Source organism: Amphiura filiformis, chromosome 2, assembly GCF_039555335.1.
Source record: "Amphiura filiformis chromosome 2, Afil_fr2py, whole genome shotgun sequence".
NCBI classification, from domain to species: Eukaryota; Metazoa; Echinodermata; class Ophiuroidea; order Amphilepidida; family Amphiuridae; genus Amphiura; species Amphiura filiformis.
Window position 1 is genome coordinate 28,353,477 of NC_092629.1, and position 27,305 is coordinate 28,380,781.

The 27,305-nt window shown below is 35.2% G+C and overlaps 2 protein-coding genes and 2 non-coding genes across 7 annotated transcripts in view; all 4 read right to left on the reverse strand.

The window, feature by feature from the left end:
* LOC140146050 (uncharacterized) lies at positions 1-19,971 on the reverse strand. Of its 4 annotated transcripts, XM_072167793.1 has the most exons (5): positions 19,864-19,971; positions 18,992-19,118; positions 18,161-18,208; positions 16,890-16,940; positions 2-3,350 (listed from the first exon to the last, which is right to left on the reverse strand). In XM_072167793.1, the coding sequence occupies exons 2-5, from the start codon at positions 19,041-19,043 to the stop codon at positions 2,542-2,544; spliced, it is 960 nt and encodes a 319-aa protein (XP_072023894.1). In that variant the 5' UTR covers positions 19,044-19,118; positions 19,864-19,971; the 3' UTR covers positions 2-2,541. The 4 variants fall into 4 exon arrangements, with proteins under 4 accessions (XP_072023895.1, XP_072023896.1, XP_072023897.1 ...); XM_072167794.1 differs by lacking the exon at positions 18,161-18,208 and having other exon boundaries at positions 1-3,350; XM_072167795.1 differs by lacking the exon at positions 16,890-16,940 and having other exon boundaries at positions 1-3,350.
* On the reverse strand, positions 5,863-5,935 carry Trnav-gac (transfer RNA valine (anticodon GAC)). The gene has a single exon. It is a non-coding gene; the product is annotated as a tRNA-Val (tRNA).
* Trnav-gac (transfer RNA valine (anticodon GAC)) lies at positions 6,302-6,374 on the reverse strand. Its single transcript has one exon. It is a non-coding gene; the product is annotated as a tRNA-Val (tRNA).
* LOC140146047 (uncharacterized) overlaps positions 19,921-27,305 on the reverse strand; it is a 27,546-nt gene continuing 20,161 nt past the window's right edge. Inside the window, exons 13-17 of the mRNA XM_072167788.1 lie at positions 25,051-25,101; positions 23,346-23,714; positions 22,255-22,427; positions 20,520-20,666; positions 19,921-20,029 (exon numbers count right to left, since the gene is read on the reverse strand). Coding sequence (XP_072023889.1) covers positions 20,595-20,666; positions 22,255-22,427; positions 23,346-23,714; positions 25,051-25,101 — 665 coding nt within the window. The 3' untranslated portion in view covers positions 19,921-20,029; positions 20,520-20,594. The remainder of the gene's footprint in view (positions 20,030-20,519; positions 20,667-22,254; positions 22,428-23,345; positions 23,715-25,050; positions 25,102-27,305) is intronic.

Here is a 27,305-nt window from a genome sequence, read left to right on the forward strand (position 1 = left end):
ACGACCGTATCAATCAAATTGTCATAATAAGATCAGGTTTTGGTGTAGATCCGGTTACATGACTGCGGACTTTCTTTATTTGAGCAGTTTATTAGGTCTCCAATAAATATTGATTTTTGTAACACTTTGTTTACTGGCTTGAATTTGGGTCAAATGTTGAGTTTACATTCAAAGTTTCTGAGTAGGTTATATAATGCTATACTCTGGTAAGTACTGATGGTAGTAAATGTAGTAATGATATCAGATGCAAAGCTAATTGGAATTTGGTACAACAGAGGTAATAAGTGGTGTGAATTTTATATCGAAAAAAGGAGTCAAATTAAGAATCCAACTCCCAAAGGAGTCAAATTGGAAGTAATGTAGAAAGAGTGGAATACATGAATACATCTGAAATTAGACTCTTTCAAGAGTTGATTTTTTTACTCAATATGAGTTACATGGTGATTGTTTAAAAAACTACCAAACAATTGCTAAAACATTCCAAAAATAAAGAAAAAGAACATAAGTAGATTGCTAACAATGTCCCCACACTAATAAATATATAAGTAAACACACAGGTAAATATGATATGAAAAATAATAATGAAGAGTTAAAATGATACACAGTCATTTGTGGATCATACCAAAACAAATACTTTTTGTGGCATTTATAAAAATACACATCCCAAAACACAGTATTTAAAAAACAAACAAATTAAAGTCAGAAAAAAATGCAAAAAAATTAATAAAATTGAAAGGTGGTAAAACTTAATAAATTTTGAATTTACTTTTCTATATCAAATTATGACACAAAGATGATATAAAATACTACAGAAAAATTGTGAATTTTGAAGTGAAATCAATAAGAGTAGAATTAGATAACAAACCTGTCACAGACAAGATAAAGCATCATCTCCAATCAAGACATAAAACATGTGTGGGTGTTGTTTCAAATAGTCAATTAACTTAACCAATGAGTGGTGCAAATTCACATAATCATGAAATAATCCATTGAAACAATTGATCAAAGTGCTAACAAGAAGATTGAATCATACAATCAATGTTAGTAATATAAAGTACCATAAAATTGGCCCAGAGTAGGTATCTGGGGATGATGTGCCACGGTTTTAGGGTACCTTTTCAGCGATTTGGTACATCGATGGGTGGGCTTTCAGTGGGCATTGGGCAAAAGTGCCCATAAAAGCGCCCTATTAGGACAAATTTGGGCACTTTTTGGGTGTTTTTGTGAAAAATTGGTATACTGATGGGTGGCAAACTAGCAAAAAGTAGGTATAGAGAAAGTCGGCATCCGAAAGTCTGCGTGGCACATCTCTGTACAAATTTTTTCATAGACCCCCCTGGAAAATTGGTCAAAAGAGCAAGATCTATAATGATCAACAAGAAATATATTGACGAATTAACAAATAACAAATAAACCATGGAAAATCAATAATTTATTCACTCAATCAATTGATCAAATCAATCAATTAATGAATTGATCAACTAACCAAACAATCAATCAATCAATCAACCAACAAATATTTTTTTGAACACAAGTTTCGATATCCTGTCATAATAATGTATTGTTTACATGGATTTGAATAATGACAATCAAACATAATATAAAGTTGACACAAGCGCTTCACTTGAGAGTTGAAGTGTAGGCCTAATAATATCGTTTCATAAGGACTTTTTGTCCAATACACAGCTTGTTTGGACTTATTTTGATGCATTTTATATCCCGATTCCAAATAAGTCGTCAAAACTTTAAAAATCTGACATTTTTTCGACGCGAAAATTGACTTTGAGATAATGTAAAATATAGCAAATTTGAGCTGGAATTTTGGTGCTTACATTGATTGCCCCTCAAAAAACTCAACAATTTTGGAATTTAAATTTTCGTTTCCATATTTATATTCAGCAAAAAAAAAAAAAGACACAAACGTCTGGTAAAGTGGTTCGACTTGAGATGACTATGACACTTTTTGATAATGATTTTAAACTGAGGTAAAAATCCTATAGGAGTATGCACTGTAACTGTATGCCCTATTGAATTATACATGAATTTATGAAATAATAAACTATAAGAACCGCTAACCCAAGAATAGGCATATTTGTACTCATTTTGCTCGATTCTTTATCCTGATTCCAAATCCATCAACGAAATTTTCAAAATCTAAAATTTTTATGACGCATTATTCAATTTTTTTGCATCTGAGTTTACCACCAGAATCACTGAACACGCCAAAAAAACACCAACATTTTTGGAATTTTAAACTTTCGTCCCCCTATGTGGATTAAGCATAAAAAATGCAGTTGAATAAGCACAAACATGACTCGGTTTGGTTCAGCGGTTCTTCAGATCAACTATGCAATTTTTTTGGAAATGATTTTGCCCTATGGTAAAACCCTATAGAAGTATGCATGAAAATTAATTACATAAAAAAATTAAAAAAATAGCCATGAAAATTAATTAAATGTGAAAATAAAATTAATTTGAATAATTTAATATAATTAGCATAATCCCATTGATATGTTAATATGATGATGTTGATAAATGGATTTATTTTTTACGTGTATACACTTCAACTCTGGCAGTACCCCCACTACCCTCCCCTCTACTTACAATCAGTTTGCTGTTACTCTTTGCCATAGCCCAGCATCCACCATACAAATCACGTTGTTGTTTAGCATCTATTGGGATGGTAGTAAGATGTGTAGCATCTTGAGTAAAACACAAGATATTGGCACTATCCAAATCACATATAAACAACACACCACTATGAAAACAAACACCCCATGGCTGACTCATGCCAGGACATTGAACCCTATGTACTAAGCCATCTTGATTGATGATTTGTACTACACTGCTATCAGAGATGATGACATTATTATGTGATGTGACAGCCATGTACCCAGGCTTTATGTCAACATTAAAACTATTGATGTGTTTCCCATCACCTGTGTGTTTACTTATGTATTTACCAACCCTATCACCTACCAACAGATTACAATCTGTGTCCACACATATTCCATATAGCTCTGCTTTATCATTACCTACATTGTAACCTGGTTCAACAGAGAGCCATCTACCACAATACTTACCATCATCAGCATTATAATACCTGACATATGCTGACCCATCTGTAACATAATATTTACCTGAGGTGTAAACAACACCCCAGGGTTTATTTAGTTGTTGTGTTGTATCAAGATTAAACCTGTACTTCCCTTGTGTATTGTAAACAAACACACATTTTGCATCGTAGTCTGCAATTGCTATATCTCCATTGCTCTCATGGATAGCTATGCCTATTGGCCCCCTCAATTTGCCTTCACCAATCACCATTTGTTTCTCCCATTCACCTATATCTGAAATGTAACAAGTAAAATATACAATGAGATAAAATAATTGCAGGAAATATAATTTATTAAATACTAATGATAACATAATGAATAACAATAATAACAATGTTAATTAATAAATAATTAATTAAAAACAATAAATCTGGCAGTATGGCTACCCCCACTAGCATCCCTCTAATTATAATCAGTTTGCTGTTACTCTTTGCCATAGTCCAGCATCCACCTAGTAAGATGTGTAGCATCTTGAGTAAAACAGAAGATATTAGCTCTATCCAAAAAATTGCAGGAAATATAAGTTATTAAATACTAATGATAACATGCATAAATAACAATAATAACAATGTTAATAAATAAATAATTTATTTAAAAACAATAAATCTGGCAGTATGGCTATACCCCCACTAGCATCCCCTCTAATTATAATCAGTTTGCTGTTACTCTTTGCCAGCATCCACCTAGTAAGCATGGTAAGATGTGTAGCATCTTGAGTAAAACAGAAGATATTGGCTCTATCCAAAAAATTGCAGGGAATATAATTTATTAAATACTAATGATAACATGCATAAATAACAATAATAACAATGTTAATTAATAAATAATTAATTGTTATTATTAAATTCTATCACGAGAATCCCTGAACGGAAAATAGTCAAGTTTGGATTCATTTTGGTGCAATTTTTATGCTTATTCCAGATATGTCATTGGAATTTTAAAAATCCAGAATTTTTACGCCGCGAAATTTCACTTGATAAAACCTACTGATGGGCCTATACTGTAAATCTATGGTGTATACTTGTATGTGATATTTTATTTGGAGAATGGCTTCCCTAGCAGAAATTCTATACAGCAAGAAGTGTATCAAAAGTGTATCAAAGTGTATTAAAACTGTATCAAACAGCAATTTAATACAGTTTTGATATACAAAGGGTGTATTGAAAATGTATCAACTGAAAATATAAGGTATCAAAACTGTATCAAATACCACCTAACTGTATCAAAAATGTATCAAAAGTGTATCAAATTTGAACTTAGTTAATTTTGGCCATGCTTGTGGTGTATCAAAAGTGTATCAAATTGAACTTTGCAGTTTTTCAGTGTATGTAAAGTTTCAGTGTATGTATATCAAAAGTGTATCAAATTGGACTTAGTCAAATTCTGGCTGCATACAGTGTATCAAAAGTGTATTAAATTGGACTTTGCCTGTTTTTTAGTGTATGTAAAGTGTATCAAATTGAACTTAGTTAATTTTTGGTGTCTAGAGGTATATCAAAAGTGTATCAAATTGGACTTAGTCAAATTCTGGCTGCATACAGTGTATCAAAAGTGTATTAAATTGGACTTTGCCTGTTTTTTAGTGTATCAAAAGCGTATTAAATTGGACTTAGTTTATTTTGGGTGGCTAGAGGTATATCAAAAGTGTATCAAATTGGGCTTTCATAAACTGACCTTTTGTAGTGTATCAAAACTGTATCAATAACTGATCACATGTCTAGATAATGACTCATCATTTTCAAATTTGCCCATGTGGCATGTATGCAGTTAACACCAGGATTTGCATTTGGAAATGTACTGTATTTTAGAGCAAATTATGGTGTTTTATTTATCATGATGAAGATACAAACATGCTTGTAGACTGCACATTAGGTTACAATGTCGTTGTAATCAGGGACTGTGATTAAAGAGGAAATATCTGACTTTGTTCTGATAAGGTAAGCTTACTATATATTATATATAGGGCCTCAATGTATATGTATTAAGCATGAATATAGCACATGCCTGTATAGTAGATGTTATTGGTAGCCTTTTTGTCTCTTTATTGAGGGTAACAACTTCAGTGACAAGCACTGCATTCCAAGCAGGCCCTCTGATGTATGTATGTTCCATTTTGGTTGGGTTTTGCTTCTTTTTTTGCAAGACTTTCTCACACATTTATCCTATTGCGTTGTAATTTTGAACGTTGATAGGGGAAAGTGCATTGAGCTGCTCCGTGATGGGGGAAAGTGCTAGAGGTCAGCATTAGCAGTAGAGGGCAGTGTTGAATTTGAGCTTGATTAGACTAATTTCAAAATTTGACCTTTGACCCCTTCACTTTGGGGTCATTAATGTTTGCAAATATGTTTAGATCATGTAAGGATAATTCTTGTTGATTTTGAGCTTGATTGGACCAATTTTGAAATTTGAAAAACTGTATCAAAAGTGTATCAAAACTGTATCAAAAGTGTATAGAAAACTGTATCAAAAGTGTATCAAAAAACTATCAAAAGTGTATCAAAAAAACTATCAAAAGTGTAAACAAGGGAAGAGGCCTACGCATCATACACTGGAACATGGAAACATTCAAACATTACAAACTAGCGCACGAGATCAAATTAATGATGCTTAATCGTATTCTTAATATATCAATATAAAGGGGAAAGAAGAATTACGCATCGCACACTAGCACAATTAAACATGAATTTACAAATGGAAACATTACATGCATAGGCAGATATACCAGAGTAAAAACTCCGGACATACCTGCCTGTGCGGGGACTCGAACCCCAGACCTCTCGCTTGTCGGGCGAGCGCTCTTACCACTGAGCTACACAGACTGTCCCTGATAAACAGGACTCAAGTCTGGTAATTATGGATATGAGCAGCCATGCGGGGTAAACAGTACAAACAACACATTACATACCAGTGTACGAGATCAATTAATGATGCTTACCCGCCGGCCTAATATAATCATGCAAACAAGGGAAGAGGCCTACGCATCATACACTGGAACATGGAAACATTCAAACATTACAAACTAGCGCACGAGATCAAATTAATGATGCTTAATCGTATTCTTAATATATCAATATACAGGGAAAGAAGAATTACGCATCGCACACTAGCACAATTAAACATGAATTTACAAATGGAAACATTACATGCATAGGCAGATATACCAGAGTAAAAACTCCGGACATACCTGCCTGTGCGGGGACTCGAACCCCAGACCTCTCGCTTGTCGGGCGAGCGCTCTTACCACTGAGCTACACAGACTGTCCCTGATAAACAGGACTCAAGTCTGGTAATTATGGATATGAGCAGCCATCAAAAGTGTATCAAAAACTGTATCAAAAGTGTATCAAAAAACTATATCAAAAGTGTATCAAATGGCATGTATCAAAAATAGGGCGGTCCCGCTGGCCAGCATTAGAATTGGAACGCTGATTTGATACAGTGACATATTTGATACACTTTTGATATAATTATGTATAAAATGTGTATAAAATGAAAGGATAAGAATTTCAATGCTAATTTGATACAGTTTAAATTGGAACGCTGATTTGATACAGTGACATATTTGATACACTTTTGATATAATTATGTATGAAATGTGTATGAAATGAAAGGATCAAAATTTCAACGCTAATTTGATACAATTTAAATTGGAACGCTGATTTGATACAGTAACATATTCGATACACTTCTGATATAAATTATGTATGAAATCTGTATGAAATGAAAGGATAAAAATTTCAACGCTAATTTGATACAGTTTAAATTGGAACCCTGATTTGATACAGTTACATATTTCATACACTTTTGATATAATTATGTATGAAATGTGTATGAAATGAAAGGATAAAATTTGAACGCTAATTTGATACAGTTTAAATTGGAACGCTGATTTGATACAGTTACATATTTCATACACTTTTGATATAATTATGTATGAAATGTGTATGAAATGAAAGGATAAAAATTTCAACGCTAATTTGATACAGTTTAAATTGGAACCCTCACTTGATACAGTAACATATTCGATACACTTTTGATATAAATTATGTATGAAATGTGTATGAAATGAAAGGATAAAATTTGAACGCTAATTTGATACAGTTTAAATTGGAACCCTGATTTGATACAGTAACATATTCGATACACTTTTGATATAAATTATGTATGAAATGTGTATGAAATGAAAGGATAAAAATTTCAACGCTAATTTGATACAGTTTAAATTGGAACCCTGATTTGATACAGTTACATGTTTCATACACTTTTGATATAATTATGTATGAAATGTGTATGAAATGAAAGGATAAAATTTGAACGCTAATTTGATACAGTTTAAATTGGAACCCTGATTTGATACAGTAACATATTCGATACACTTTTGATATAAATTATGTATGAAATGTGTATGAAATGAAAGGATAAAAATTTCAACGCTAATTTGATACAGTTTAAATTGGAACCCTGATTTGATACAGTTACATATTTCATACACTTTTGATATAATTATGTATGAAATGTGTATGAAATGAAAGGATAAAATTTGAACGCTAATTTGATACAGTTTAAATTGGAACGCTGATTTGATACAGTTACATATTTCATACACTTTTGATATAATTATGTATAAAATATGTATGAAATGAAAGGATAAAAATTTGAACGCAAATTTGATACAGTTTAAATTGGAACCCTCATTTGATACAGTAACATATTCGATACACTTTTGATATAAATGATGTATGAAATGTGTATGAAATGAAAGGATAAAAATTTGAACGCAAATTTGATACAGTTTAAATTGGAACCCTCATTTGATACAGTAACATATTCGATACACTTTTGATATAAATTATGTATGAAATGTGTATGAAATGAAAGGATAAAAATTTGAACGCAAATTTGATACAGTTTAAATTGGAACCCTCATTTGATACAGTAACATATTCGATACACTTTTGATATAAATTATGTATGAAATGTGTATGAAATGAAATTATACAATTTTGAACGCAAATTTGATACAGTTTAAATTGGAACCCTCATTTGATACAGTAACATATTCGATACACTTTTGATATAAATTATGTATGAAATGTGTATGAAATGAAAGGATAAAAATTTCAACGAAAATTTGATAGTTTAAATTGGAACCCTCATTTGATACAGTAACATATTCGATACACTTTTGATATTAATGATGTATGAAATGTGTATGAAATGAAAGGATAAAAATTTGAACGCAAATTTGATACAGTTTAAATTGGAACCCTGATTTGATACAGTAACATATTCGATACACTTTTGATATAAATTATGTATGAAATGTGTATGAAATGAAAGGATAAAAATTTGATTGTTAATTTGATAGTTTAAATTGGAACGCTGATTTGATACAGTTACATATTTCATACACTTTTGATATAATTATGTATGAAATATGTATGAAATGAAAGGATAAAAATTTGAACGCAAATTTGATACAGTTTAAATTGGAACCCTCATTTGATACAGTAACATATTCGATACACTTTTGATATAAATTATGTATGAAATGTGTATGAAATGAAAGGATAAAAATTTGAACGCAAATTTGATGCAGTTTAAATTGGAACCCTCATTTGATACAGTAACATATTCGATACACTTTTGATATAAATTATGTATGAAATGTGTATGAAATGAAAGGATAAAAATTTGAACACAAATTTGATACAGTTTAAATTGGAACCCTCATTTGATACAGTAACATATTCAATACACTTTTGATATAAATTATGTATGAAATGTGTATGAAATGAAAGGATAAAAATTTCAACGCAAATTTGATACAGTTTAAATTGGAACCCTCATTTGATACAGTAACATATTCGATACACTTTTGATATAAATGATGTATGAAATGTGTATGAAATGAAAGGATAAAAATTTGAACGCAAATTTGATACAGTTTAAATTGGAACCCTCATTTGATACAGTAACATATTCGATACACTTTTGATATAAATTATGTATGAAATGTGTATGAAATGAAAGGATAAAAATTTGAACGCAAATTTGATACAGTTTAAATTGGAACCCTCATTTGATACAGTAACATATTCGATACACTTTTGATATAAATTATGTATGAAATGTGTATGAAATGAAAGGATACAATTTTGAACGCAAATTTGATACAGTTTAAATTGGAACCCTCATTTGATACAGTAACATATTCGATACACTTTTGATATAAATTATGTATGAAATGTGTATGAAATGAAAGGATAAAAATTTCAACGAAAATTTGATAGTTTAAATTGGAACCCTCATTTGATACAGTAACATATTCGATACACTTTTGATATAAATGATGTATGAAATGTGTATGAAATGAAAGGATAAAAATTTGAACGCAAATTTGATACAGTTTAAATTGGAACCCTGATTTGATACAGTAACATATTCGATACACTTTTGATATAAATTATGTATGAAATGTGTATGAAATGAAAGGATAAAAATTTGAATGTTAATTTGATAGTTTAAATTGGAACGCTGATTTGATACAGTTACATATTTCATACACTTTTGATATAGTTATGTATGAAATATGTATGAAATGAAAGGATACAAATTTGAACGCAAATTTGATACAGTTTAAATTGGAACCCTCATTTGATACAGTAACATATTCGATACACTTTTGATATAAATTATGTATGAAATGTGTATGAAATGAAAGGATAAAAATTTGAATGTTAATTTGATAGTTTAAATTGGAACGCTGATTTGATACAGTTACATATTTCATACACTTTTGATATAGTTATGTATGAAATATGTATGAAATGAAAGGATAAAAATTTGAACGCAAATTTGATACAGTTTAAATTGGAACCCTCATTTGATACAGTAACATATTCGATACACTTTTGATATAAATTATGTATGAAATGTGTATGAAATGAAAGGATAAAAATTTGAACACAAATTTGATACAGTTTAAATTGGAACCCTCATTTGATACAGTAACATATTCAATACACTTTTGATATAAATTATGTATGAAATGTGTATGAAATGAAAGGATAAAAATTTCAACGAAAATTTGATACAGTTTAAATTGGAATCCTCATTTGATACAGTAACATATTCGATACACTTTTGATATAAATTATGTATGAAATGTGTATGAAATGAAAGGATACAAATTTCAACGCTAATTTGATACAGTTTAAATTGGAACCCTGATTTGATACAGTTACTTATTTGATACACTTTTGATATAATTATGTATCAAATATGTATGAAATGAAAGGATACATTTCATTTGATACTTTTTTGATACATTATCTTGGCATTTGATACACTTTTGATATGTATAAAATGTGTATGCAATGTTAATTTGATACAGTTTTGATACATAAAAGTGTATGAAATGAGGGTTCCAATTCAAAGCCTTTTATTTCATACATTTTTCATACGTATCAAAAGTGGTGTATCAAAAGTGTATCAAATTTCAGCCAGGGTTAACCAAAACTGGGATTGTTTGTACTCATTTTGATGCATTTTTCATACTGATATCAAATATGTCATCGAAATTTGAAATATGTGAATTCTTATGATGCGAAAATTAACTTTGTGAATAAGGCCCTATGTATTGAGATAGTGCAATGCAATGTAATGAGAGAGAACGTGAACCTTTTTGGAGCATCATTATTTCTGATTTTTATGTCCAAAGTATATAAACCTATACATTTTTGGAACGGAAATGAGTCGAGGAATCCCATGGCGAGGTCAGATTTTTGAAAAAAATCATTAGTTTTTGAAAAAAATCACAAAAATACACTTTTTTACCCTTTTTTTTGTGAAAACATACAAAAAAAAGTTTGGAGTAAAAATTTTTGGCTAGCTTTTCATGAAGAGACATGAAATTGTTTTTTAATTTTTTATTTAATTTTTAATTTTTTTGAAATTCACCTCTTTTTTGAAATATTGAAGAAAGCAATTTTATCACTAAATTAAGCTTAAAATGGCACATAATGGTGTATATTTTTGTTTAAAAGGGCATTTCGTGATCCACAGCATCATCCCCACTTTTCTCAAAAAAAAGTTGAGATTTTTATATCACTGGAAACCTCTGGCTACAAAATGTTTATTTTGTGGCATTTGGCCCATCTCCCCCCGCCACTTGATGTTGATTAAGATAATTCTTGCATCAACATCTGAAATTTGATATGGTAAGTAACTGACCAGATGTAGGTACAAGTTAGGGACGGCTTCAAAACTTGACTGTCGGTTGCCCGCCGGTCCCATCTGGTGGGAGCTGGTTTCTATTGCTCTAAACAATTTAAAGTGGTTCAACCGCCATTAACCACTCGTCAATCGGCGGTCATGTTTTGAAGCTGCCCTTAAGTATCTTGATCAGAGATTGGAATAATAAGTATATCCGTGACAGGATGTCGTCCTATTTCTCTACCCAAGAGAAAGACAGACACTCCCTCAACAACCGGAAGCACCAAGGACTGCGAATAACCAACATAATGAATCCTTTTGGTAATCTTTTGGAATGGATATCACTGCACTGGTATTGATCTAATGGACCCAACTTTTCAAGGTGACTGGAAAACTGCCCTCTTTTGACTCCGGTCATGTACTGTTTTGGGCATCAACAAGCCTCAGCTGGACTGCAGTATGTAGAGTCGCATGTACTCATGAACAGCAGTATGTCCCCTAGAGGGGTGATCTTTCTACTAGAGGGTGGTTGTGAGCATTCCCTTGAGGAGATTTGGTAGTATCGTCTCCATAACCTTGATATATGGAAAGGATCACAAACTCGCAGGTCCTGATTGTTGCTGGTCAAATCATGATCCAAGTTTCTCAGACAAGAACTCTGTAACTTGCGTCACCAGGGCTGTAGAAGAGAGACACACCTGCCTCATCACTCTAACCATGGCATGGAATGAGTGTTCATTGTATTCTAGGGAGGAAGACTCTCGTCTCCCATTGGTGATGAGCCCAGCAGATCTTTCTGAAAGCTCTTTCTTGACTATAATGAAAGACAAAGATAAAAAGACTAGTTTGCGTCTGACGTCATATGTCAATCAAACTCCGAGCACGGTTTGTTTACAAGTGTCGTGATGATATGAGTTGCTGAACACGGCGGTAAAACCGGGCGCCTTAATGTTAATTTTGCACCAACAAACATACAAACCATCTCAAAAGTTATTAAGTCTTAATAGTAGGAAACTTTCTTTGGTGAAGGCACCATGTCCACAATGCCTAGAAAAGCTGCTTTTTGCCTTGTAAGAGTTCGTATTTTTCGCCATTCACTGCTATTCCTTTTCTCCGATCGGCACCAGCCAGATGAATCGACCTTCCTTATACGCGCTATTAGCAATCAAGGATCGTAGAGAATTTGATTGACAGTGACGTCAGACGCAAACTAGTCTTTTTATATCTTTGTCTTTCATTATAATAAAGGGCTATGCTGTCAAGTGCCGGTGCAGTTGATAGACTGTTGCTCTGATCCCTGTGCCTCCGGGTATCCGAGGAAGAAGTTGTTGGAAACCTACGAGAAGATCGACCATTGGCCTGAAACAGAGGAACCTTGTCCAGCATGATGTGATCAATATGACAATTGCAATCCTCCCCTCACGATCCTGTCTATCAGCCTTGGTACTATTGAGATCGGCGGGTCGGTAATTAAGCCTTCATTGCTGCTTTGTCTATATCTGTAGCATCTATTGCAAAGCCAGCCATACCATCGGCCGACAAGACCTTGTGCGAGGAAAATAAAGTCAGTCCTGCAATTTGCATCGTCCTGACAGTCATATCTCCATAAACATGAAAAACTCGTTATGAAAAAATGACGCTATCAATGGTCATTAAGTTGGGGTAATAGTACCACCACTCGAGCTCTTCCCCGTCAGCTTCTGATATCGAAAGTGCTTGTGAAAATGGGTGATGACAGGTGCTGTGAAAATGGATGGAAATTTTGAGTACGCCTCATGGGAGATAGGTCCACCATGCTCGTCCATTGGCCCAAACTTTCCATCCTACTACAGCCGGTGTGCTGTCTGACCCTGTCAGGAGCCCAGCTTGAGGTGAGCTGCCCCACTTGAAGCAGTGTGATAAGATCTGGAGTAATGCATCAAGCTGATGGTGGGCACTACGGGTGACCCCTAAGTGACGGACCCTGCATGGATCAATCACCTGGGTACACCATGGTAACCCTGCAGCACCGGTACCCCTCCTCCCTGTTGATCCAGCTGCACGTGAGAACTCAGGCTGAGGGTACTGAGGCACCAGCGCAGTACTGGCAGGAGCCCAGTGCCGCTGACCTAATGAGGCTCAACATAGCCCCCCCGAGGACCTTGCTATGTACCAGGATACTCTGGCCAAAGCTCTTTATGTAAAAAAGCATTGCCATGTATCCCTGCACTCATGAGGTACTGCATATGCCCAGGGGGTGGGGTACTCAACTTTGGTTTTGGTAGGGGTGTGCAGCTGAGAATTTGAAAGTGGACCCATCAAGAAATTTTGACACATCGATATACCAAAAGTCTAAATTTGCGGCCGAATTTAACCAAAATTGTCTTAGTTTTTACAAATTTCCCCAAAATATTGCAGAAATTTTGACTAGATTGAGGCAAAAGTGGGCTATTTTCCGAAAAAATTGAGAAAATCCTAAAAAAAGTACCCATCCATTAAGTTTCACTGCCTGAACAGAATTAATCATGTCTCACCTCCTTTTTCAACCAAATCGACGGTAATAACTCTTGTAGTGAGGGATCAATATTTAACCACAAATTGCATCAGGCAACACTCACTTCCTGGGAACTAAATACCACACAAGGTCATTTTTATGTAACTCATTGAACCATTTGAGTCATATACTGACTCTAGCTATAATGACAACCTGAAGATCTGGTCAACTCATTGAACTTAATGCCGACCATATACCAACATTGGCTTTAAAAGGGGGTCATTGATATACCAAAAGGCCGAAAATGTTACCCATGTTCGTGGCACGTCCCCGTATGGCCATTTGTACTGTGTACCCCCCCCCTCGGGTGCATAGGTTGCTGTTAAAGGGACCCTGCTGTGTATCAGGTAACCCACAGGGTGGGGACTGCAGAGATCCCTTGCACGATTAGCACACTTGCGCTTGTAGCTCGGAAATAGCTCCAACCGGGTGGGGGAGGCAAATATGGCCTCATTGGCGACTTTCTTGGCATGCTCTACGATGAGCTGACAGAACGCCTTGCCAAATAAGAACCCCAGCGTCCCTTAGAAGGGAAAAGCAAGTGATCTCCGGACGATGGATGGACATACTGAGGGCTAGGCCCATGGCGTTTTTGTTGAAGTTAGCTGTCAGCACCTTTAATTTATAGATTTTGCCCCGTGATCTTTGGCCACTAGCCTACCGAGGCAACGGTAGTGGTGAAACTCTACACATATATCCAAGCATGCTTGTTAATGTGCTTGAGTTCATCCTCCCTTTGGTGGAGTAGCTAGGACACGGATGCCTTTAGCTAAAAGTGGCAGGTGTTAGGCGATATCGGGGTCCAATAGTGGAATCCTCAGGAGGGTATTGTAATCCTCATTTGTAACATGTAAAGGTACTGTGCTAGAACAAGGCTTCCGGAGATACGGAATGATCGTCCGGTGTATGGAGTCTAGTCCAAAGACTCCTAAAGGAAGGCTTCAAAACTTCTACTGCCTGTTGACCAGCGGTGAACCTGCTCCATTGTTTAGAACATTCTTAAACACTTGAGAACGTTCCTGCAATCTTATTAGTTCTTACCCAGCTTTACCCGTGTGATATGACAGGATATCACACGGGTCAGCGCGTGTGCGTCAACGCGATACGCATACTCGCTATTTGGACCAATCGGAGGCGCACAGCATCAACAGGACTGATCGATTTTAAGCTCTAGGTAATTCCTTGCAAAATGTAGATTTAATTTGATTAAAATTTGTATAATATTTGAATTTTATTTGAATTGAAGTGTTTAAGAATGAGAATAAAGGTATTGTTTTTAGCCGCTGTCGTGATCTATCGTCTCATATAACACGGGCGACATCATTATTTTTGGTGTAAATCAACTCGGCTTCACCTCGTTGTTTTACTTACAATAATTATATGAAACGATAGATGCACGACAGCGGCTAAAAACAATACCTTTATTCTCTAAATAGAAACTTGATCCAACCAAAGAGCCTGACTGCCTTATGATACATCAACCTGATTTTGGATGCGAATGCGAGAGCCAGGGGCATAGCCAGCTTTCTTGTTGTCCAGGGGAAGACTGGTGCTGGTCATTTTCTCAATGGGTAGCGGAGGAAGGAGAGCTGGAACTCCGTCTTCAGATTCATCAGACTGAGAATCGCCCTCTGACTCCGAGTCATTTTCTGATGACGAAGACAAAGAACAGACATCGCTTGCCTGAGCACTCTGTACCCTTTGGGTAGCAGAATGTGAAGCAAGAGAAGAGGGAGTACTCCTGCGAGACCCTGAATTATCTAGCAGCATGTGGTATATCCGGGGTACTCAGTACAAATGACCACGCAGGGACGTGCCGCAAACATGGATAGCATGTTTGGTCTTTTGGTATATCAACATGACCCATTTATCTAGACAGCTGATGGTGCTGCAAAACCATTAGGTGGGAATAATCTGCCACAGCTTTAGGCCATGAAGGAAACCACCCTGCAGTGGGTACCATGCTACATAACTTGCAGACGACTGACCCTGCATTGGTCTACCACCATGGTGACCCCATGGTACAGCAGCACCGGTACAACTTCCCCCTGCCACAATGGCTGTATCAACCTGGACGGGCAACGAGGTACCGATGCAGTCTCAGTTTGGGTACCCATGTGGGAGCCTGGCTGTGCACTGCTGTACCTGGGAGATACTGCGTAATTACTTGCAAGGGGCTCTGTATACCCGGGTATCCTGCTGTAGGCGCAGCTTTTCCCTGTCGTAGGAGCTTAGGGAAGCTAGCTGTGTACCACAGCTGTCAACTGGTTGTGTAAATCACCCTCAAGCTGCCCATCCATAATGGCTAAATGGGCTGCATTGATCTGCAAGGTCTAACCCCGCTAGATCAATAGGTGATTGACTATGGCTGGAAAACGGATTTGTCAGCCAAGCCGGTTGTACCGTCACAACTGATTGACTCTCAATAACCAGGATGGATTGATGAGCACAACTTGTATTCACATTGCCCAAACCAGCTCCTCCTCTTGCTGTCAGCCTGGGAATACCCACACTGCTGACAGAAAGAATAGGAGTGCCCATGGTATAAACCACCAATGCAAGCCCATGGCCCACTTCGGTAGTAATCACAGAGTAATCGCCGAGATTTTCATGATGGTTCAACACACCAGTGGTAAAGAGATTTTGGACACACTTATGTACTATCGCATCTCTTAAAGTTTGGATAATGCGATACATGCTCCTCTCTAAGTAACCGCTGAATAAACTTATGCAGGTTATGAAGTATAAATCCAACAGACATTAATATTTTAAAGTAAAATCATACTGAATGCTAGAAGTATAAAACTCAGTGGTATAGCAACTTGCCAATTGTTGCAGACTAGTGTGTGAGCACAGATCCTGTATCTGTGGTGTGGTGTGAGCTACTTTCTGCTGCTGTTTTTGTTTGTTAAGAATCTGAGCTGAATTTCCACAGGACAAGGAACACAATTTTCCACAATTGACAAGTTTTCAATTTGAGCTAGATCTATATTCATATTTTTACATTATGCTTATAGTCTCACCTTGTTTTAGGGCGGTTGCCTCTGGCTTTTCAGTTGAGCCGGATGATACATCTGTATTTGATTATTAAAAGAAAACAATGAACAGAATAATATCAGAATAAGTTTTTTATTTGTATTTCAACCTGTATTTATGTAAAGAGACTTTCAAATGTACTCTAAACGAGTACTCTTATACTTTTCATAACATCGCACAATAAATAGTACAATGTGATGGTTTTCTTGTATTTGTCATTTTTCACAACTTAAAATCTACATTTTTTGTTGATTTGATATCAGTGTGATTGGCAAAAGAATGCATGTATCTACTTGGGCCATATATTTTCAGGGCCGTATTGCATTGTGAATAACCATACTTTTTGTTTGGTAAATTCTTCTAGATCTTAAGCCTGTCTACCTGTTTTGTAACAGCCAATTACAAGCAGTTTGCTTGAGTCAAGAATGGCCCAAGGTCTGCCTGTTGAAACATTTTTCATAATACTCATTCATTCATTCATTTGTTTTATTGACATATTCCACATACAAGGCATATAGTGACATCAATGGCATACAAACTTCAAAATACAGTACAATTTAACTTCAAGCAATGATTAAACAATGTAATGAAAGAAAATGCTCAGCATGCATGATATAACGGATCAATATGATCAATACAGAGTATATAAAATGCTAGCAATTACATAATGTGTAACAAAAATTGATATATTTAATAAATATGAAATAGTTTATATAACTATGAAGAATGTTACAAAGTGTTTTACAAATCATGAATCATTACAACTGTATACAATAACAGAATTAAATTAAAGCAGTAAAGTTAATAATTTAAATAAGAACATACTCAACATGCATGGTACAGCTGATCAATGTGATCACTATACTGTGATGTGAATGAATTTAAGGCAAAAAATTCATTTAATTTATATGTGCAAATACAAAATAGATAATGGTATATGGTGATCAATATGATCAGATTGATAATTTATAAAAAATAAAGCAGAATTTATACACGGAACATTTTTAGATTATTCTATTGCAAGATGTATACCAAAAAATCTTGAATAAAAGTTATGAAATATGGAGGAGAGGCCATTAAACTCAAATGAGCTTTCAGCTTGGCCCCACCTCAGGTTAAATTACAACAGACAAGAGCCCGATATAAGAGTCAGATCAACAGCATAATGAAGCTGTGGTCATACAAGCTTTTCCCCAATTTGAACTAGATCTATACCCCCTTGGTATTTACATTTATAAAGGGGTAATAATAATCTCACCTTGCTTCGCGGCTGTTTGTTCTGGCTTATCAGTTGGAGATGATACACCTGTATTGAAATTATAAAAAAAATGTACAGAATAATAGATCAAAAAAGTAGCTCTGTCTCAGGAGACGATGCAAATAGTGCATTAAAATTTGAATTGTAGCATATAATTTCCTTTCTTTCTTAGTTGCCAGAGAAAAAATCTGAAATTTTGAAGCAGTCAGAAAAAAGAGGGCAAAAACACAATACATTATACAAAAAAATACATACTTCGCACATATCACATAGCCTCCTTTAGTTTTCCATTTTAAGAACCTCTTTTTGCCTTAAGGTTATTAATTATTTTAAACTGTTGTGATTTGGTAGTTCACAGCATCTTACGAATGGTATTGAGCTTTGGCAAAAACTGCATTACTCAATTCATAGCGAGCGTGTAGAAGAATTAAAATATCACAGATATACTTTTATAGGTGCTGCGGTTCTTGAGTTACGTTGTAAAGAGGGCTGAAACAACAACACTTTTGTAATATGTAAATAACTCATTAACAACAATAAATTAAGCAAGTTTGCAAAGTATACGATTTGTAGAATGAACTTTTGCAAAACATCAAGGTGTTAATTTTCAATAATATATTGATCTAGATAATGAAAATCGATTTTAGGTTGCTTCGACCAACAATACCTCGTCTACCCTTAAAGGGCATGATTTTCCCTATCTCAAACCTTACCTTATTGCTCTCAAATTAAACAGGGAAAACCAAAGAAGTTAGTTTTTATTTGGAATTCTCTCTTATGCTATCCAAGTTTCTGTACAATGTTACTGGAGCAATTAAAAAGATACCTTACCTTCTAGAGCAATGACTTCTGATGGTTGACTTGGGTCACTACGTCCTCCCATGTTCTCAGCGTATACTCGGAATTGGTATTGTGTGCCTGCCTTGAGGTCTTCTATGGTATAACTGGGCTCAGTAACCTAATGATAACACAACAACACACAAATATTAATCAGGAGCAAATGCAAGATTCAACAGGAAAAATACAACCTACTGATAGGGTGAAACAAATATCAGTCACAGAACAAAATAGTTTAGTCCCCCAACTAAATGTTAGCATAGTCCGACACAATGCCATAATAGACATTGCATTTTCCATTTTTAGAGAAAAACTGTCACTAAAAATGGACCAAATTGCCAATGTCAAAAAGTTCGGCAATTTGGACCAAAGTTATATAGCTATGCAGATTTATGTTTCTACTGTGAACAAATATACCAACATACTAGGTGATCTTAAAATTAAGCTGAGCAAAATGTAGCTGATGAGATGAATAAAAAGATCAACTAAGTCTTGATCACCATTAATCGAAACGCGTCCTACGATAGCTTTCTACAGTTTCTCAAAAATAGAGAAACTCAAGTGTCTTTTTGGCCTTTTGGTTGGAATTTCTTCACAACCAGCCATATTACAACATCTATACGCATTTATTTGCAATCAAAAACATAGCTTCTTTTAACCTAAAACTTAGCAATTAATTTGCATGAAGGTAAAATATATAGCTATACCAATCTATTCTCTAAAAATATAGGCCTACCGATATCTGAACATTAGATTGCGTAACTCTATATCACCACCCTCACCAAATAGTTAAGTCCCCCAAATAAAATGCCTTTTCCCTAGAGACTTACGCTGATATGACGTCTCTGATTTACAACAACACTTACCTTCTCTTTACTGACTCTAGTCCACTGCTCACTTTGACCAAGACTTTGCTCTATGACATATCCTGTTATAGGAGAACCGCCATCCTTTTCGGAGCTAACCAAGTGATCCTGATGCTTGTCCTATTAATGATCTCTCCTTCTGGTTTACCAGGTTGGCTGGGTGAATCTATATTTAAATAAAACAACTGGATATGAACCCACATTGGCTTTCAGGCAGTATCTTACTGGCAGCTTGCAACAACTTTACCAGCAGTAGAGTAAGGATATATCCCATGATAGTTTCCACACTGAGTGTGATCATCCATCTTAAAAATTGTGACAATCATTGCATCCTCTTCAGTCATCATTGCATCCTTGTCGTAGTGATGTAACAGGATTTTTGAATGTATTGCCCCGCACTAGACGATACAATGTTCCTCTGCATTTTACCAGATTATAATTATCAAAGAACAAGGATAAGACATATATCGTAATATTATAGAGATTTCACTTTATGCTGAGTGTTTCAGTTTATACCTGTAAGGTTAGTGTCTTTGAAAAGAGCGGTATAGTATTCCATCTATGATTCCTTGGTTTGGTGACAATGAATCACATGTTGCACATTTAACTGACAATGTGCTGTGAATTTTGACTAAGAAATTTAAAACAACTCTTACCAAATAATGAATAAGGTGGTTCTTTAGCTGTAATTACATCTACTGCTGCACTTGCTTTTCCAACACCTGCTGCATTCACAGCACGGACACGAAATTGGTACTGATTGCCTGAGTCAGATTCTTAATGGCATAACTGCTCTCACACACCTAAACATTTTATTCAATTAGGAAAAAATAGAGAGTGTTAATTTTATCAAAATCTCATACATTCACAAGTTATTGGGTCAAAGGCCAACAATTATGTAGTAAAGCTTGTGGAATTAATGAAATAAATCCTTTATTCTAATTCCACTAATCACCCAAGTGATTGAGAAGCCAACAACATATATTTGACAACAGTTGGCACAATCTGGCTCCGGACTACCTCACAAATAGCATCACCATTTTCACACACCATTAAGACAAGGTCTCCGCTCAGGATGTAAACTGTCTTGCGACTCTGAAATACAACAGGAGGTTCGGCGATAGAGCTTTCAGTGTCTGTGGTCCCAAATTGTGGAATGACCTTCCTATAACCATCCGTTAATCTCCCACTGTTAGTGCCTTTAAAGCCAGTTTAAAAACCCACTTGTACTAGTTTTTCATTGCATATGTTTCCCTTTTTCTGCATTGCTGTGGTCATTAAGTTTCTCATTTATTTATTTTTGTTGCATTTTTTTTCTGCATTGCTGTGGTCATTAAGTTTCTCATTTATTTATTTTTGTTGCATTTAAAGTGTATTGCTCATGTCTGGAAATGCGCTATATTAAGCGTCGTTTGTATGTATCTCCTTTTCATAGACATGCTACACATTGAAGTTGGGATACCGAAATATATTAGAGAGATTGCGATTTCCAAACGTAGGTATCGAACGTACGTTGATCTATTCAAAATCACTCTCCTGTATCGAAGCGAGGTCATGTATTTAGCCAGTTTCGTAGATACATCGTTGAAAATGCACAAAATTTGTCCAGTTCACAATATGTTAAAACAGTCAATGATAATGAACATACGAAGGAAAGTCTAATTACTATGATCCTTTTTGTTTGTAACAAATCATTATAATAAAGGTACAGCGATGTGTTGAAAATCGACTAAATTTACATGCGATGTCCATACGCAGAGATACGCAGAAATGTGTGTGATACTTTGCGTACAAAAAATGACATTGCGATTTCCCATTTTGGATTCTAACGTAGTATAAAACGCAGATGCTACGTTGACATGCTGATTTTACCTCATGTCGAAGTTCATGCAACGCGCCCAATTTTCAGGACGAAAAGTCTCATTTTGAAAGTAAAGTCATGATATATGGATGTAGTGATCTTTAATCTACCAAAATATATATTTTTGGGCAACTATAATATTTGGGGAGCACAAAAATACAATTAAGTTTAAGCAGCATGTTAAGTTAAAATTTTAGTCAAAATCAAAAGCGGGCTGTTTGAATTAGGCAGAGACTCAGTAGCCTGCGCTTACTGTTAATTTTTCAATCACTATGCCCTCTATCGACCTAGATTAGATGAGATCAAATATTATAGTCTTTATTCCAGCCGACTTGTTCTCCTTCGTGACGAATGAGCACAATCTAGTTTGGAACCGAGACTAGCAATATTTAACACCGTATTACCGTACGTAAAAACGTACGTGAAAACATACGGTCCACGTGCTGCGTTTGGAACATCGCAATCTCTCTATTAGAACACGACTTACGCATTTACTCTCACTCAATGGCTGGCTGACTACTTGTACTAACCTTCTTGTTGACTTGAGACCAATTTCCTTTACTGATGTCACATTTCTCCACGACATATGCTGTCACTCTAAACTTGCCACTCTCTTGGTTTCCTTCAGGAGGTGACCAGGTAAGCTTTACACTTGTCTTGTCGATGTTCACAGCATTAGGGGTACTTGGTACACCAGGAAGATCTAATACATTCAAATCAAAGAAGATTATCAAGAGAATTAACTTAATTTGGCATTGAATCCAATCGTTGTAAATTTGTGTAATTCTGGCAAATGAATTTTTAAACACCTTGAAATAAACCCAATCTGCTAATAATAGATTATACAGACAACAAGGTCACTATTTTTTCTTTGACATTTCTCAAATACAACCTTACAAATAAGCCCAATCGCCATTGTGACTTCCGGTTTTTGAGAGCACTTTTAGGACACTTTGACCTCTGACATTTCGGGAAAATTACTCTAATTATTATTTATTTTTTTATTATTCTAATAATGTTACAATTAAAAATATTTAGATAATTAATTTATATAATAAATATATTTTTTGGATTTGTTTTTATTCAAGTAAAACTTTATTGATTATATTTTATATGCACAAAAACCAATTTTTCTGAATTTCCGTGAAAGGTCAAAGGACAAACTGTCCCAAAAATGCAAAAACTGTCCCACAATGCATTGCAAACTTCTAATGCCGATTTGGCTTATTGTTGAGAGAAAAGCTTTAAGATATAGGAGGAGGAAGTGTTGAGATGTTGGTTGATCATCTCAGCTAAATTACATCTTGATCTTGATTTAAAAGTATTTATTTCATTAACTTTTGTCATGCTCTCTCCTTGTACCATTGTCTTTTGCGTTTATTGGGGTGCCAAATCCTTATCCAATCAAATTAATCGTGCCCACACACCATAAATTAGATAAAAGGAAATTTTAATTTAATTTTAAGTTACAACTGGCAACACCAGGACATATCAGGAAGAATGAAAAGGTTAATATGGACTGAGAAAAAAGGAGAAAACACAGAAAGAGAGAGATAAAGAGGGAAGCGAACACATATCCTACAAGGATATATATAGCATTATAGCTTTAAATATTTCTTACCCAATTTCACAAGTTTTTCTTCAGCCTGTTTGAACTCTGCCTCATCTATCGTGGTCTTAATTTTTATACCCTCTTCTTCACCAATTACGTCCTTTGTAAGCAATGCCCTATCCAGTTGTTTGTCCAAAGAGCTGTCTTCAGTACTTTGGAAAGTATCTTTTAGAACTATGACATCTGCACATTGGACACTATACTGGATAGAACCAGCAGGAATTGTAATGAACTTCACCAATGTACAGCCAAGAGGATTGAACGTATTGTTGACTAAGTTGGACAAGATTTGAGGCTTTAACATCTGCGAGAAGATTGTATCAATCATTTTCAGGTGGTCTACAGGGCCTCCTTGAAGATCCATTTTTATTTTGATGTCTGAGAATAGTAAAAAATAGTAACATGTTGGTAACTGAATTGATCATTTAAAGGTGACTTAACCATTACATTAGGAATTGGCCATTACTGACCAAATCCTAAATAACATCATTTTAACCGAAGAGTAACAGCAAAGGGTTTTACAAAAGGCATGCAGTTACATACAACGAAATAAACAGCACAAAAAGAAAGTACACACAGTCTTGTTTGGAATACTATAATTCTTTAAAACTTGATTGAATGATTAGTATTGAAACTGATATGCTAAGAACCTTGCATTTGATAGCAGGCAAAATAATTTTCGGGAACATTTTTATGATTTGAGAATTGCAAATTCAATCAAAACATGCAGTGTGAAATTGCTTAGCTAATTGAGATGTTTTCCCGGGGATGTTTTAGTTGCCTGAAGTGAGTGGCCATCAACGTGTATCATCGATAAGAACATGCACTGACCGGGGCCTTTCCAACTTTAAGAGCTTAGTGAGTGGCTGATTTCCATAAGGCGTATCTTTCTACACGCTTGTTTTTCAAATTGCACCAATGTTCACATAAAGGCAGTAATAGCTACTTTAATTTTAAGAAATTGGATAAATCAATGTACTTGTCCTGAATATTGATACATGGGTTTGTCAGATGCTCTTGCCCCTGTGATGCCCCGTGCATTAGATGCATCAACATATCCTTTAGCACACGCAAGTACACATTAATTTGTTCAGGTGAGACAATAATAATTTGTTCTTTTTGAAATCTAAATAATGAAGAAGACGACGGCCTATAATCTATATATGCTTCACCCAATGCGAGACACAGTTACTATTAGGCAAGAATTGGAAATTATTAGTCCTTTTGCGTTCACAAAATAACAAGAGGTTATCAATTGGCATATTTAATTTTGCTTGACAAAACCAACAAGTTTTTACTTACTAATATTTCGTCTGTCTCCATGGAGGACTTCATCAGATCTGAGCATCTGATCCACTTTGCCGGGAAACTGACTTCCGGTTGTGTGTAGTCGCTTTGCCAGTCTTAAGCTGAATTCATACTTGATCGCTTTTGCAGAAAAGCGATTCTCACGCATGCTCAGTGTTCACTTACATTTCCAGAGCGTCAAGCCGATCAATCGATTCAAATCACTGAGGCAAAAACGACATCGCTTTGCCATGATAAGTATAAATGCAAAAGCGACGAGAGATGCATCGCAAAATTCGGCGATTGCCCATCGCTTTCCAAAAGCGTTTCTTCGCAATCGCTCGGCGATCAAGTATAAATTCAGCTTTACAGGTTTTGTTTTACAGACATATTTTTAATTTAAAAGTGACATGGAATATGGTCTTACCATATTGTGTTCGTTTAGGGACATTCGCTCCTGAAGCTGTACCTTTGTTACCTAGGATAGATGAGAGACACGACGTACTGGTTATTTGAATAATTATAATAAACCTACTTTGATAAATAGCGATATACTGGATGCTGTTGATGAGGAAAATGTTTGTTTTCTTGACCTATCCGCAGCATTCGATACCGAAACTTAACACAGAAAGAAAGTCATCACTTCTGTAATCCGTCATAAATCTAAGCCTACTTATGTTGTGCCCTCCTTCCATTACATTACACTTTGACACCAAAGTATTTGGCAACTGTTTAACCCTGGTGCAAAATTAAATCTTTATGCGAAAGTAAAAAATTAGTCTTTAATACAACGAGACAATTAGCAGAAAGTTCCACAGGAATTTCAAGCTAATGCAATTTTACACAAGAGCGTACTAACTAACATCGGGGTTTGGAACCCACAACCTCTCGCACCATAGCCGAACGACTTATCGGTTGAGCTAACTTGACTGCTACAACCGTAGGGGGGGGGGGGTGTTATTTCACAAAGTTGCCAAGTACAATTTTTACCCCCAGCCCAAAATATGGAGACAACCAATATAAACTAGAAAAAATCAGTTTCAGTGAAATTGGAATATTGTAACCCCCCGTACATGCCCTCTGAAAGTTTGACAATAAGGTTGCCGAATTCGGCAACCTTGCAATGTGAAAAATGCATTATACAGTCATTAAACATAATAGTATGAGCAAGAATTACAAACACAGTGACATACAGTGGAAAACAAATTATTTTGATGATTTGGACTCACTCAAGATGCTTATCTCTACTTGTCAGTGTTGTGATTTTTCCTTTTTTCACCCAAATTTCGGGATTTTATTCCTGATTTCATGATTTTTTCTCCCAATTTCAAGATTGGTTCAAATAGTCAGATAGAAAGACTTCTGCTCATCTTCTCTGGTGAGACAACAGGGCTGGGGTATCTTTCCATATCAAAGTTTAAAAAATCTGTCATATCAATTTCCTCAATATGTTTTTTTGATACAACTTATGAGGGGAAAAGTTTGATTTTACAATATTTCGATATTATTTTTTAACCTTGTAACTTTATTATGATTAATAACATAACTGAATTTCAAAGCGTCAAACTATATCATTATTTTTGTTATTTCTTTTAATACAAACACATTACTGCCTATGACGACTTTATCGTATTACTTACATATCAAAATCAAGTAATAATTACAAAACTACCTTTGTGGGTGTTTGGGTTTGGGTATATAACCGGCACAAATATTTTCTCAACACTGCGGCATGTGAAAAAGTAGGTCAATAGTCAGACAAATATAGGGCGGGTGTAAAATGGGGAGTTGCTGGGGGTAATCACAATTTAAGTCGCTGAGAGTACCTGCGTATCAGTTGCGGACTTGGTGAAGCGGAAATGATTCTGATATCCTAATGGCAGTGGAATAATTGCTGAAGTGTGCTGATAATTAGGTCATGCCTAGCTGAAGCGCACATTAAATCAAACAACATTTTTGTTATTATTTATTTTATATTAGACTGACATACAAAATAGAATTTCTGCCAGTGTTTTTGTATATTAATTATAGGCTAAAGATGGCATACTCTTTGTTACTTGTTGAGACATTAGCTAAATAAACGTACTTTACCATGAATGTTGACACAACACACATTACTAGTATGTCAGATGCACTTGCTCCTGTGGAGCGTGATCGAGCAGCACGTGTACATCAATTTGTTCAGGCGAGACAAAAAATATAGCATTAATTGCCCCCTGGAAGGGGGGGGGGCACTCAAATATGGAAGTGACAGGGATGTGCAGACACGACTCCAAAAGTAGGGGTTTTTCGGTGACAGACTAAAAAAAGAAAAAAGGGGGTCTTTCAGTGAAAGAACCAAATAATAGGGGGTCATTTGGTGAGGATGATAAAATAGGGGCGGGAATAGGGGGTCATTCAGTGAGAGCATTCATTTTTGAAAATTTGGGCATTCAGTGAGATCATTTCCAAAAATTGGGTATCTTTCAGTGAGAACATATATTTCTGAAAATGGGGTCATTCAGTGAGAGCATTTTGTTCTGAAAATGGGGTTTATTTAGTGCTCGAGCATTTATTTGGGAACCTGATTGTCATTCAGTGAGAGCATTTATTTTAAAAAATGGTGGTCATTCAGTGAGAGAGCCTTTTAAAAATGGGAGTCATTAGGTGAGAGCAAAATGAGCAAAATAAAAAGAGGGTCAT